We start from the raw sequence: 14,739 nt of genomic DNA, 5'->3' as shown, positions 1-14,739 counted from the left end.
CTGAGCGCAAATGTAAGTGAATAATCAATCCATAAATACACTTAACTACAGGTGTTGCTGCTGCTCTTCAGTCTGTTGTTTCTCCGGAGTCTGAACTTCAGACAGTAAGATGTTGCTGCTGTTGCTCTTAAGTCAGTTGTTTTCTCTATGAACTCTGGACTTGAAGTAAGATGTTGCTGCTTGTAGGTCAGTTTCTTCTCTTTAGAGTCTGGATCTGCAGAAAAGTGTCGTTGTTGCTCTTAAATCTGTTGTGTTCTCTTTGGAGTCTGGACTTGCCTTAGATGTTGTTATTGCTTTTAAATCAGTTATTTTCTGTCTGGAGTCTGGACTTGAAATCAGGTGTTGTTGCTCTTAAATCGATTGTTTTCTCTCTGGAGTCTGGATTTGTTGTAAGGTGTTGGTCTGCAGGGATCAGGCTACACTTTTTTTGTCTTTAACAATGGTCACAGTGTCAGATCTAATAATCACCGTGGCTCAAGTTGCCGTGTCTTGGTCGGGTGACTGGCAAGACTACACATATGACCCCCGTCCAATCACAGCATGTCTTATTTCAAAAGCACACACAAGTCATCGGGGAGGCACGTGAAGCTGCTGTCAATCGAACTGGCAGAAGGGTTGTGTGCGATGCTGCAGTCTTGTGTAACGTGGGGAAACGTTGAGGAAACGTCAAATCGACAGGGGTACTGTTGCCTCAGCTCAACGAACTCTTCCAGCCTTTCGTTGTCCCACTTGACAGCTCTTCACCATGTTTGACATGACTGCGCTCTGGAGAGAGCACCTGATTGGTCAAAACTCATCAGGAACATGTCGGAGATATCAAGACAAGAAAATTCTGATTTCATCTGGGTGTCGCTGCATGACAGGTCGTTTAACATGTCACACTCCACGGTCTAAACGCCTGATTGTTTTTCACTACTGGCAGCGACATTGGTAATTCATCTGCCACGAGAAATCATCTCAAAATTGGGCTACATTCGTGTAGTCTGATCTCAGCTCTCTAAGGAGTCTGGACTTGCAATAAGATGTTGTCGTTGCTCCTAAATCAATTGTTTTCTTTCTGTACTCTGGACTTGGAGTAAGATGTTGTTGTTGCTGCTGCTCTTAAATCAGTAGTTTTCTCTCTTGAGTCAGGATGTGTAGTAAAGTGTTGTTACTCCTAAACCAGTTGTTTTCTCTCTGGAGTCTGGACTTGCACCAAAACATAGTTGCTCTTAAATCAGCTGTTTTCTCTTTGGAATCTGCACTTGCAGACCATTTCACCAGGTCTCTGTTTTTTATCTTTTTCCCATCAAATCAAAGGATTCTGACTAAATCCCCCAATAACTCCACTATACAGCCACGGGGTCAGCAGCTTTCCAAAATAATCCTGCTTTCTACAAGCCCATCTTTTGAAAAACTGACATTCACTCTGTAATGAGACATGCAAAATTCATAACTGATTTGCAGTTCATCAATAACCTGAAAACTTTTGTCATGAATTTTGCACAAGCTTTTCAGCGCTGCCTGTTAGAAGCGGCTAGAATAAACAAGAAATAAGCAACAGCGGAGAGGATCACAGGCTGACTGACGAAGAAAACACCTGAATGAGATGCTTTAGAGATTTAATTGTGGACTGGGCTGGTCATCGGCTTTCTGAAACTCTGAGTGCAGAGATGGGCACCCTAGCATCAAAGATTTATGTGAGCTGTGAATGATTGATGACAGTTTGGTCAGAATTGATCAGATGGTGGAAAAACAAGAAGAAATACAGCCCAGGTGGAACATGTCCAGAAATACGTTCACATTGTCTTCTGGCTGATGGAAAGCTTATAAGCAATGATGAAAACAGTGTACAGGTGTGATTCTTACTCATGATGCTGTAATGGTAATTATTAGAATTGAATTGATCAGTCGGTTAATTGATTTGTCTGCGGCTCTGCTCAGTCAGTCTGTGCAGAGATGCTGGATCACTTACAGGCCTCATACAGCAGAAACGGATCTGCTCAGGTTGGCAGGACCGACGCGAAAACAAAACGGCGACCTCTCGTTTCACCTTCCGCCTACGAGATGGAATCCAGTTCGTTTGTGAAATCCCTAATGAGACGTCGTCCACCCCGCTGCAATTACCCAGACTGCATCTGAGCTACTGGACCGTGCACTCAGGACGCTCGTAATCAAGCCTCATCAGGTCACTCGTGCTGGAATAAGAGGGGTCTTTCTTTTCTCCCTTTGTCTTTCAGGTGCAGGATGTGTGAAAGGAAAAGTTGGGTAATGTCTGAAAGAGAGACAGAGCTATTAGTTGTCACTGGCATGAGGAGAAGCAGGAAGCACTGACTGGTTATGAGGTCATGACTTAGTTTGTCAGTTTTCAAGCAGTAAAAGCAGAACTTTCCTGACATCCTGCTTCTCCGCTCGCTTTTCTTTGAGCTCCATCATTTAAACTGATCATCTTTGGGCTTTGGATCATTGATCAGTTTGAAGACGTCTCATGAGAAATTATTCTTTCATGAATCTCTCGACTAAACGAGTAATTATTCAGGGGAGTAATCTGCACGTTCATTGGTAATGAAAATAATCTCACGGCTCTCCCTTTGTGAAATGTTTCCTTTCATGCCATCACACCGTCGTCACAGCGACACCTTCCCTGTGCTTTGTCAGCTGAGTAGAAACCTCATCTTTCCCTGATCAGCTCGGCCTCAAACTGTTGCGCCTGCTGCCGTCTGGCACGCCGTACCACAGACCGCTGAACTCCTGATCCCTCGAGCTCATTACTGTCACTTTACTCACTGTACACCACACTGGAACACCTGTATCTGCTTGTTTTATACCTGCACAGATTGCAGCGTACAAATACTGATTTTATTACTGTTGTTGCTGTCAAACCATCACAGTGTATATATTTATTAGTTAGTTAGCTGTATGTATTCTTACCCGTCCATAACCAGTTATCTGTGAGCGTATACATTTACCACATGACCAAAGAAACTCTCCATACAGTTTATTCAATTTATTTACATTTCACAAGAAGAAGAGAAGAAACATACTTTAATAATCACTCCACATTACATGCATTACATTACATGCACACACGCCATGCTTCTGTGAAATTAATTCCTCCGTGTTTAACCCATCCTGGTTGTCCGTCCTCCGCGGCAGACCAGGAGCGATGGCCTGCCAGCTGACAGCGGCGCCCGGTGACCCAACTCCTTCCCATCGCCATTGGTCAGGTGGTGATCTTCTTGCATGTTTTTCGTGGGTTTTTTTAAAGAGGATACCCCAGGTGAACATGGAGGAGAACATGCAAACTCCACACAGAAAGGCGCCTTTTTTCCTCGAGCAGCAGGCACCGAAGGCGTGGTGGAGGACATGGCCCCGGCGCCAACAGCGGGAATTAAACAAGGACCTTCTAGCTGTGAGGCGACAGTGTTACCACCGTTCCACCGTGCTACCTTACAAGTGGGAACCTCGCTCCATCCTTGCTTGTGAACAAATGAGCCTTCCCAGGATTCCCTTGTCATACCCCATCAAGATACTCTCACCTGTTACCAATGAGCCTGTTTACCTGTGCATTGATCCAAACAGGTGTTTTTGGAGCTTTCCACAACTTTCCCAGTCTTTGAAACGTGTTGCTGCATCAAAATCAAGCATATATTTAAAAAAATCAATGTAGCTGATGAGGAGAAAGATTTAATATATTGCTTTATACTCTTTTTAATTGAGTATACGTCAAAAATGTTTGCAGCATCCAAACTTTTTTGGGATCATTGTTATATAAGGATTTTTGAAGGGAGCCTGAGAACATCAGTGTGATTGTTGTGCACATGGCAAATAAAGGAGCTGAACTTCTAGAAAATCAGGTTTCAATAATCTCCTACTTTCATCAGAAAGATAAAGAAGAAGAGAGGGAAACGAAGAGGGAGGAAGTAACAGAGAAAGAGGGGCACAAAGGAAACGAGTGGGACAAGATGGAGGGACAAAGGGCACTAAAGCTGGAGACAATGAAAGATGATTGGCTCCTGCGCTTACTCTGGCCTCGGACATCGGGCCATTCATTTCGCCATAAATCTATTCCACACCACTCCAGAGCGAGGTGAAGAGGAATCAGGCCTCAGGTGGAAAGCCATTAAAATGCATGGTGGAGAATCAAAGTGGACCATGTTTGAATCAAAGCCAGCGTTAGGGGCTGATACGCTCCCCCGAATCCCCACCAGGCTCAGAGGAGAGACTGTGCAATCATTACAGGAAATGAATGGAAAATCGGTCCCTGTTAGGAGAAGTTGCCCCGTTTCTGAGGTAACAGACCACTAAAAGACAGGAGGGATTTATTTATCCACGACCAGTCTATAACCGTTTTGCAATTTGTACACAGTTTTTGTTTTCTTGCCCTTGTAATGATCCTGCGGGCGATTGATTTTGTGTCTTTGGTCCTCACAACAGTTAGTTTAAAACAAAGCAACAGTAGATTAGACATAAAGCAATCTGTCTGCTGGTTATATTTAACTACACAATCAAAAGAAAACAACGAAAAGGCAGTAATTATGTGATCACAAGATCTTTTGTTATGTTAAAAATGGATCAGGACTGTGCACAGCAGCTGTTTTTCAATCCAAAACGAGCTCTAATAAACAGCTCCAAACCACAGAAAAATGACCAAGTCATCAACTCGCTGCTGAACACAGATGAGTACAGCATGTAAAGAGTCGGATATCTCAGATAAGATAAACTTTTATTAATCCACAGTGGGAGATTCAGCTGTCATGGCAGCATGAATGAGATTGAAACACAGGTAGAGGAGTATAGAACAAACCAAGATAATATGAATCAACCTCTATCAGTAGATAGAACTGTGCACATGCAAACATGGATGATTACATTAGTGAATATGAGTCCATGTGCAAGTGGCCATAGTCCAAACAAGATCTAATTAACAGGGTCAAGTTACCTCAGGAGTCCCTGGAGACCAAAAAGAACTAAGTTAGTCATCAGGTGACCAGAAACTCTGAGTCTGCTGGATGTGTAAGAGCTAGCTCTTTGCTAACATGTTAGCCAGTTCAGGTTTATGTGCTGATAATGAATACAACAAGCCAACAGGTCTGAGAAGTGAAGCCAAGGCCGAAGTGCCTTAAACCTGCAGTCTTTCTAATGGCCAGCAGGGGGCTGTAAAAAGAAGGCTGATTGTATGTGTGCTTATGAGAAAATGAGCCTCCTTGATTTGGCTTTCTGATGAGTTTATGGTCTCAATTGCCAATTTCAAGTCTTCTTCAACACAGCATGATGTTCATTTTCTAAATTATGATCCCATTTAGGAAAAAAATAGACGATAAACTGTGGCGTGGCTACCTTGTGATTGACAGGTCGTTACTACGACAAATCCTCAGGTTCTCAGTCATATCCAATCAGGACTGAGGTGGAGCAGTTAGTATCCTCGACAGCTCCACTCTCTCGTCCAAATATGGTCACTTCCTGCACCAAAAACGAGATGGCGACAGCTGTAATGCCAAACTGGAGGCTCAAAACGGTAATCCACAAACCGATGGGTGACGTCATGTCCACTATTAGATGGTCTGACTTTGTCTTAAAAGACTCTGAGTGGTGGTATTAAAAACTGCAGGTTGTCCACAACCAATCCCATAAACTCCAAATTGTATTCAGAGATATTCAGAGATATGCCATAATTTTATAAGAAATCTATTCAGATGGACATTAATTGACTGTTTTTTCCTTGGCATGTCTTTATGAGGCCATTTCAAGAAACATATTACTGAATTTCTAATGAAAAATTCTCATTTAATCCTTTTATTATTCTAACATGGTATGTGTTTGACCCAAGGTAGACCTGTGAATCCTGCGTGCTTTAACTACCCAGACTGCACCAGTAATGAACAGAGAGAGCTCTTATGCCCTTTCCGTCTGCTTGTAAACACACACACACACACACACACACACACACACACACACACACACACACACACACACACACGCACACACACACACACACACACACACACACATTACATTTATATTGATACCCAGCATGCACACACAAACACAAAATAATTTCCATTATTCTCAAGACTCTCACTCTTCGCTCTCTACTCATGGCGCCCACAGCTCCCCGTCCTCACCAAACACGCAGCGGTGTCAGCCAATCAGAAACCGTCATTAAGCGTCGAAATGTCGTGATTGTCTCTAATCAAAGTGTCTGTCCCTGGGAGACTCAGTGTAACAGAGGTAAAGTGCCCCTGGACCAGCACTTTAGCCTACATGCACTGATTAGCTCTGATTTAAGACTCACTCACTTCAGCAACAATTTACTGCAACAGGACACGTTCGATTAAACAATTAACAATTAGAAAAAGACGGCGTGTGGCTGTGCTGCCGTCTGCCTCCCCTCCACTGCAAACCAGTGTTTCTGTGCATGTTTCAATTACACTTTTACAATATTTTACTTAAAATTGAATGTTGTGATTGTTTCACACGTCGTTAGAGCAACAGCAGAAAATCAATTGGCAACTGTAAAGCTAATCGATTCCTCACTGAAGTCATTTTTCAAGCAGTAATCCAATATTTGATGACAACTTATTGCTTTTCTTTGTCTTACATGATGATAAATTGATTTTTTTACTACATCACCTAAAGCTCGAGGAAATTGTGATTTTCTTTCTGGTGTTTAATCAATTAATCGAGAAAATTATCATTGAAAAAATGCCCAAAACTACAAATGTTTTGGTGCAAATTGCAAATAATGACGGCACAATAAGGGCAGTATTATTACAAAGTGAAGGAAAGAGGCAAATGTGGACAAAAAGATTCAGATTTGTTTGTGTGCTGCACATTCAAGCACACACACACCTGCTTGAGCTGAAGTGTTGTGTTCAGTGTGAGTTGCAGGGCTCCATAAATGCACAGAGACAAGCAGAATGAAGAGGGTCTGCTGGGAAATATGAGACGTTCCTCTTCAGGTTGTAAATCTGTTCGCTGATGAAGGCCGCTGTTGTCCATCGACTATTTGTGAAAAACAACATCCGTGGTCAAAACGAGCAGAAAATTGAGTTCATCCTCGATTTAAACTCATCTCCGTCTTGCAGCAAGAGACCACAGACGCTGCAGTTTGGAGAAAAGCTGCACATTTGTGACCAGCCACGAGAAAACCAGCAACAAGGCAATTTGAGTTATTTACAGATTCTGAAAGTGCAGTTTCTAAGCTTTCCAACGATGTCTAACACATCGAAATCTGAAAATATTTGAGGAACATGTGGCCATTTGAATGTAGGCACTCCTCAAACTTTTTTTGAGAAATACAGCCTAAAAGATTCTCACCTGCCAGGTGAGCCAGGTAACACAGTGCTGCTCATTGCATCTCATTTACATAAGTCCAACCCCCTAACCAATGTTCAACGGTTATCAAATGGAAATGGAAATTCTTCTGTCGCAAAAAGCCCCTGAATAAAAATGAAAAACAAGAAAGATAATATACTTAAGAGTTAGAAGGAGCTATATATAATAATATTAAATAAAATGAAATAGTCTGTCACTCTGTGGTGCAGTGGGATGGATCAGTCTGTTGCTGAATGAGCTGAATGAGTCAAGTCCAGTCAAGTCAACTTTATTGTCAATGCTGCTATATGGGCGGCACTTGATGATCGTAAGCTCCACGAGGGGTGAACAGTGTCTACAGATCACCACAGCGTCTTGACACCAAGCATCCCTGATGTAAACACAGACCCCGCCACCGCGGTGTTAGCCGGAGCATGTAGGGATCGACCAATTATCGTCTTTTTGTTTTAAAAATAATTAAACCTAAAGGCATTTCAATTAAGATTTTGTGTTTGTGTTATTTTACAAAAAGTTAAGGTCTAAAAAACAAAAAAATAGATTTTTCATTGTTTACTCAACTTGCGCCGGGCCGACTTGTTGCTGGTTTTCTCGTGGTGGGTCACATTTGTGCTGCTAAAGCCCAAATACTGATAAGATTTTCTTGATAATTTATTTCATATTTAAGCTCCTTTGCCACATTTTTACCACGGCATTTTGCTACACACCTTCAGTTCAGTTCAATTTCAGTTGAAAGGGCTTTATTGGCATGAAAGTTTCAAGGATGTTGCTAAAGTGTCAAAATACGACAGTAATATGAGCATCCACGCAGCCCAACCTACTGGCCCCTTTGTTCTGTGCCTCCTCTTCCTCAGGCATCGTCTCCCTCATTTCCCTCGCCGTTCTGTCCTACGAGCGTTACTGCACCATGATGGCGCCCACCATAGCCGACGGCAGAGAGTACCGCCCGGCGCTGGGAGGGATCTGCTTCTCCTGGCTGTACTCTGTGGCCTGGACTGTACCTCCGCTGCTGGGCTGGAGCAGATATGGGCCCGAGGGTCCTGGCACCACCTGCTCGGTGGACTGGAGGACCCAGACGGCAAACAATATCTCCTACATCATCTGCCTGTTCACCTTCTGCCTGGTCCTGCCGTTCTGTGTCATCCTCTACTCGTACGGAAAGCTGCTGCACACCATCAGACAGGTGAGATTCTGCTAAAGTAAATGTTATATGAGAGAAAACACGACGCTGTCTCTGTTATGAGTTGAGAAAGCGTCTATGAGTCAGAAAAAGATCGTTTTGAGATACGAGATAGGCAGTGTATTTATTAGTGCTTAAAATGCACACCAGCTGTGCGCTACATTATCTGTGACCTGAACTGATCCACTATCAGAAGCCTCCAGCCTGTCTGAATGTTCAATCATGTGAAGTTGAGAGAAGGGGGAAGAATATGAGTTCATACTTTTCAAAGACCTGAGTTTGAAAGCTGAGGAATGAAGCCACGCTTCATCAGCCGACGTCAACAATCTCCAATCAGGTTTGACATCTTGACAGAGTAGTTTATTAAAGCTGCCAACACCGACTTACATCTTTTGTCTTTGCTGTTTTACACTGGTGCTGACTCACAGAGACGCGTAGGCCAAACAGCCACTGTGAGTTTTTGTTAGTGTCTGAAAGCATGTCCAATCTGCCAAAGGTAATTTAACCTTGAAGCAAGAAGAGTGGACACAAGAGAAGTTAAGATATGATCCAATACCTGGACTACAGCCAGAATTTGAATCCTCATATTGCTGTTAAACCAGTAAACTTTCACATCTGCTCCTGCCATCCAGCCATGAAAGAAGGGTCTGTGCTTTGTGTTTGGAAAACGAGGGGCTTTTTAAAACTTAATGGTGGTACGTGCATTATGCAGACACCAGACATGAAGCATGTTTTGGAGATACGTGGAATACTTTAGAATACGCAGTTTGTGTGTGATTAATAATTTCCTTATAAATGATGGATGTTTGAGTTCAGATTTGATTTCTGTCTGTCTGTTTCTCCCTTCACCTGACTCATAAATTGATGAGTTCAAGCTCTGGATTTTGTTTGAAGAAGGTTTATTATAATCCACCATGCTTCAGAAGGCTGCACATATAAGAAAAACTGCAATGAGCAACATTAGCATAATACAAAAACACAAAAATGTAATTGAGATAAACTACGTAAAAGCATTGCAAATGGAACATTTGAGACAAGAAAAACAGTAATGAGCAGCATTAGTAAAACACACAAAAGTTTAAGTGAGATAAACTACATAAAAGCTTCACAAATGGACTATTTAACACAATAATAATGGGAATGAGCAGCATTAGCAAAATAAGTGTAGAGGTTTAACAGCACACACGAAAACACACACACTCACATATAAATACATGCATGCAGATAAGTGCAACATATAGTACATCTACACAAGTATGTGCACATAGATGGTTTTTCATTCAAAGGAAGCACATGAGATGGCATCCATTTGATTTGTGATACATCGTCTTCCCGTGTCACCAGCTGATGACAGGCGACAGGCTGAAGATGTAAAGCTGAGTGTCATCTGCATAGAAATGGTCATCGAGTTTGAACAGGGCTCAACATGTAAATAAAGAAAAGAACAGGACCGAGCACAGAACCCTGTGGCACACCATAGCTGACCTTGGTCTGATGGACAGTTGCTGTCGAAAACGAAGCAAGATCTGTCAATTAAATGTGACAGAGCAGTGTCAGTGAGACCAATATAATTTTCTCAGCAATGTAACAGAATGTGGTGATCAATCCTATCGAAAGCTGTGCTGAGTTGTCGAAGCACAAATATTAGAACTGAGTCTGAAGCCAGTATTAAATCATTCACCGCTTTGTGGTAAATGATTTACTGCTGTATCTGTGCTGTGGAGTTTTATGGAAGCTGGATTGATGAGGTTCATAAAGGTTGTTGGATGAACAGTGATCTATGAGTTGCTGAGCCCCTGCTTTTTCAGTGAGTTTGAGAAGAATGACAGCGTTGTGATTGATCTGTGGTTTTTGATCAGGGTCCAGATGATGTTGCTTTACAGACAGGGTCCTGATAGCCCCTGTTTTAAAAGAAGCCAGCACAATTCCACGAATAGAGTGGTCAGTGCCATTAGCCTGTAGCTGTCGAGGTCCTTGGGGTGCAGAGTCTTTGGCACTGGTACAACACAGGATGTTTCCACTGCTGTAATTCTCTCTCCAGCGTTTGCTTAACTGGTCTGCACAGGACTTGGAGTGGGGCCTATTGATAACCTTTTAAACTGTATTTTAGACATTAAGTCATGGATGGCAGAAAACTTCCTACAGCTCAACCAGGATAAAACAGAGGTTTTAGTTATTGGTCCTGAAGGCAAGAGAGAGACACTTTTACCAAAACTACAAGGTTTTACACCATCGCAATCTGTTAAGAACCTGGGCGTCATTTTAGACTCTGAGCTTAGTTTTATTCCTCATATTAAAAATATAACAAAGATTGGTTTTTACCATCTTAAAAATATAGCCAGAGTCCGCCCGTTTCTCTCTCAGGCTAACACGGAGGTGCTGATGCATGCTTTTATCTCCTGCCGTCTAGATTATTGTAATGCCCTGCTCTCTGGTCTTCCCAAAAAGACTATCTATAACTCACAATTACTACAGAACTCAGCCGCACGTGTGCTGACGAGGACCAGAGGGCGGGAGCACATTACACCGGTTTTAGAATCGCTGCATTGGCTCCCCATGTGTTTCAGGATCGACTTTTATTAGTTTTTAAGTGTCTTAACGGTCTTGGGCCATCTTATTTATCTGACCTGTTTTTATCATACCAGCCCTCGCGGATCCAGAGGTCCTCTGGCACCGGCCTTTTGATTGGGAAGCAGCATTCAGCCATTATGGTCCGAAGCTTTGGAACAGCCTGCCAGAGTGCATCAGGACCGCAGAGACTGTTGATATTTTTAAAAGAAGGCTCAAGACTCACCTTTTTAGTTTAGCTTTCAATTGATTTCTTATACTCTTTTAACTCAGACATGTTTTATCCGAGTACTTTGTCTTTTAGCTCTTAGGTCCTTTTATTTTATTCAATTTTAGGTTTTAGGTCCTTTATTCTATTGTCTTTTAGGTTCTAGGTCATTTAATTCTATTGTCTTTTAGGTTTTAGCTCCAGTGCTTCCTCATGGGGGCCTCCGCACTGGGAGGGGTGTCTGGTCTGCCCGCTGGGGCGTCGTCCTGGGGACCCCTCAGGCCCAGAGGACTGGGGGCCTCTGCCCTGCCTGTGGAGTCCACCCCGGTTTGTCTGGGTTGGGGGTCTCTGTTGCGGCGGCGCTCCCTGTGACCACGGCCGGTGATCCTTCGCAGTGCGGTGAGCTCCCCGTAGGTGGTTTTCTTTTCCTTTTTCCTCTCATGATGCCTCAGTGCCCTGCCATTTTCGTTGGGGTGGGTGTGTGTGGGTATGTGTATGTGTGTGGTTGTGTGCGGGTGGGTGTGTGCATGACGTATGTCTGCGGGTGTGTTGGGAGGGGTAGTTGCTTTTATATTGCTATGTTATGTTTTTATCTTTTGTCAAGCACCTTGTGCTGCATTTTTATGTATGAAAGGTGCTATAGAAATAAAGTTTGATTGATTGATTGATTGATTGATTGATTGATTGATTGATTGATTGATTGATTGATTGATTGATTGATTGATTGATTGGAGAAGACCCAGACCAGCAGCCTTTCTGACCTTCATCCACCTGAGTTCTATCTTCACCTGGTCTGTAGTGAAGGGCAGACTGGGGCGGTTGGGGTGTGTGCTAGAGGTTGTAGGGGGACGGTAGGGCATTGAATGGGAAATGCGGTGAATGTAAAGGGGCTTCAGATGATGGGGGATGCAGCAGGGAGGGCTGGACAGAGGGAGGGGCAGATGAGTGATTGAAGAAAATGTTCAGATCATTCACACACTTTCGGCCCCCCACAGGCTGGGAGCTGGGATCCTTGTTGGCAGAGATGGTTTTAAGGCCCCTTCAAACTCCAGCTGCTCCTCCATCTTCCTCCTGTAGCTGTTTTTTCCTCTCTGATCCTCCTCCTCAGCTCCCTCTGTGCATTCTTCAGCTCCTCTTTATTTCCTGACCTGAAGTCTCCTTTATCCTTGAAGAGGAAGCTTTTATGTTAGGAGTAAACCAGGGTTTCTTGTTGGCAAAAACACCGTACATTCCTGATGGGTACGGCACTCTCCACACAGACGCTGATGTAGTCCGTTATACACTGTGTGTCAGTGTCCTCGTGAACATCACAAAGTACTTCCCACACAGTTGTATCAGAGCAGTCCTTCAGAGCCTCCTCAGCTTCGAGTGACAGCTGGCTGCTTGTGTACGAGAGGTTTGTGCTCAGGCAGGACGTGCTGAAGGTTGTGATCAGATCGTCCCAGAGGAGGAAGAGGTGATGAGTCCTGCACATATAGGTGGTTCGGTAATGATCCAGGGACACTTACGCTTTTATAGATGGGACAACAAATTCAGAATCGTTTTGGAGAAAAACTACAACAGTATTCTCCCCTGCCATGCAACTAAAAGGCAACCAACATTATTTCAAATGTGAATAATGCCTTTGATGTCTGAATTATGCTGTTTTTAATCAATGCTAAATAAGCCATTATTGACGGAAAAAAGAGTCCAAACTTCTGAACCATCATGTGTGACCAACCTTGGGGCTGCTTGGACTCTTTTCAGAAAACTTGATAACCATTTGCTATAAATGGCTCCTTTGTATTTCTCTAACACAGGTAGCGTGCTGCTAATATTATTATTGATTTTTTTTTTTGCCATTTCTGCTTCATTTGTGATAGTGACAGCTGGAGAGAGACAGGAAAGGCAGGGAGAGAGAGAGGGAGGAAGACATGCAGTTAGGCCTTGATGCTTGGTACACACTCTACCAGGTGAGCTGCCTCAAGGATGCTGCTCATATAATATAAAGCTTTTGTACTTTATGATAGCAGCAGGCTCTCTCTGAATTACCAAATGGTTTTGGGATTGCAGTGAAACAAAGTTGAGAGACCCTGGTAGGAGTAGGTCAGAGGAGAGATGAGAGTGGTACCCTCTGGTGGGAGCGGAGAGAATTTCAAAGTTAGAAAGCTGAAAATAGTCATTAAGCAATGGGAGTAGAGAGCAGCACAAAGGTTTCTTCCACAGGCTGGTGTTAATGACAGGATTACAGACGACAGTCTTCATTACATTCTGCTGAGGCGCGTCATTAAACCTCAAGGCTACAGACCTTCACACCCACTGTCAGCTAATCACAGGAGACGAAAACTCTTCATTTATCTTTTTTTTTTTTTGTCTGAACATGTGTGTCTGCATTGGTGTACCAAGGATGCAGCTACCAACACCAGAAGCTTTCACATTCGTGTCTGGTCGTGGGGGTTTAATAACCCGAGGAGGAGTAATATTCCACAATTAGACAAATTATACACAGCGGGTTTAGAAAGTTGATTATGATACTTTTTAGACTCAGTGTAAGTTTAACTGCTCTAAGGCAAAGGAAAAGGGTTTGGGAAAGCATTTGTGCATCATGTTTGGAGACAAAACTTACGTAATTTAGCAGTTGATAGATGGCTGTATATCTGTGTGTGTGTGTGTGTGTGTGTGTGTGTGTGTGTGTGTGTGTGTGTGTGTGTGACTGTAGGTGGCAGATGTCCTTGTTCATCTGCAAGTGTGGCTGCTTGTTTTTTGCCTTTATCCTGATGCTAAATTATTTCTTTTATGCTAATCGATTTGGCAGCCACATACATACAGAGTGTACCTAAGTAACTTCGTGTGGGATGGTTAAATGTGTTTGTTCGCGGCCATGAACCACACTCTGCACGTGTCTGTGGGCCCTGGATGTTGATGTGTTGACGCTGTTCGCACAAGAATTTCATTTGCCACACCATTTGATGGTTCATGTGACATGCCTCTGTGGGTTTCTGCAACGCCTGCAGGCGCACTGACCTTTTTTTGTGTTGCTTTTTGAAGCAGGGTGTATACATGTATTATGTATTAAAATTGCACGAACATAATGAAATAGAAAGTGTGAGATTGATTAAAATATTCTAAATATTTCAAAAATAATGCTCACTAGAGGAAGTGGAAAAACTTTTACACAGATGGTTGCTGCAGTTTTTCCTTTTCGCTCCCATTAATGCACCTGTTACCATTTAAATGAACACAACTCCTGGAAATGTAGTCTATCTAATTAATTTGTACTGTATCCATAATTAAGCTTTGATGACAATATATTTCTTTGACTGCCTGAAAAACTACATTTTATTTTTACATCGCCTGCTTCACTTCCTGCAGTGCATCAGAAGATTTGCTCCTCAGTTTAGTAAAGTTCTTATGCATACGATGATTTCCCATTAGTGCCTGATGACTGAAATGAATTTGGGAAGTTTTCCCTCACTGGGAGTGGGATGTT

At 42.9% G+C, this 14,739-nt stretch overlaps 1 protein-coding gene across 1 annotated transcript in view; it reads left to right on the top strand.

Annotated features, from left to right (window-relative positions):
* tmtopsb (teleost multiple tissue opsin b) overlaps window positions 1-14,739 on the top strand; it is a 33,412-nt gene that overhangs the window by 1,944 nt on the left and 16,729 nt on the right. Inside the window, exon 2 of the mRNA XM_070986016.1 lies at window positions 8,169-8,497. Coding sequence (XP_070842117.1) covers window positions 8,169-8,497 — 329 coding nt within the window. The remainder of the gene's footprint in view (window positions 1-8,168; window positions 8,498-14,739) is intronic.

This window comes from Chaetodon trifascialis, chromosome 18, assembly GCF_039877785.1.
Source record: "Chaetodon trifascialis isolate fChaTrf1 chromosome 18, fChaTrf1.hap1, whole genome shotgun sequence".
Taxonomy (NCBI): domain Eukaryota; kingdom Metazoa; phylum Chordata; class Actinopteri; order Chaetodontiformes; family Chaetodontidae; genus Chaetodon; species Chaetodon trifascialis.
The sequence above is the reverse complement of the archived record's forward strand: the minus strand, read 5'-3'. Positions and strand labels throughout refer to the sequence as shown.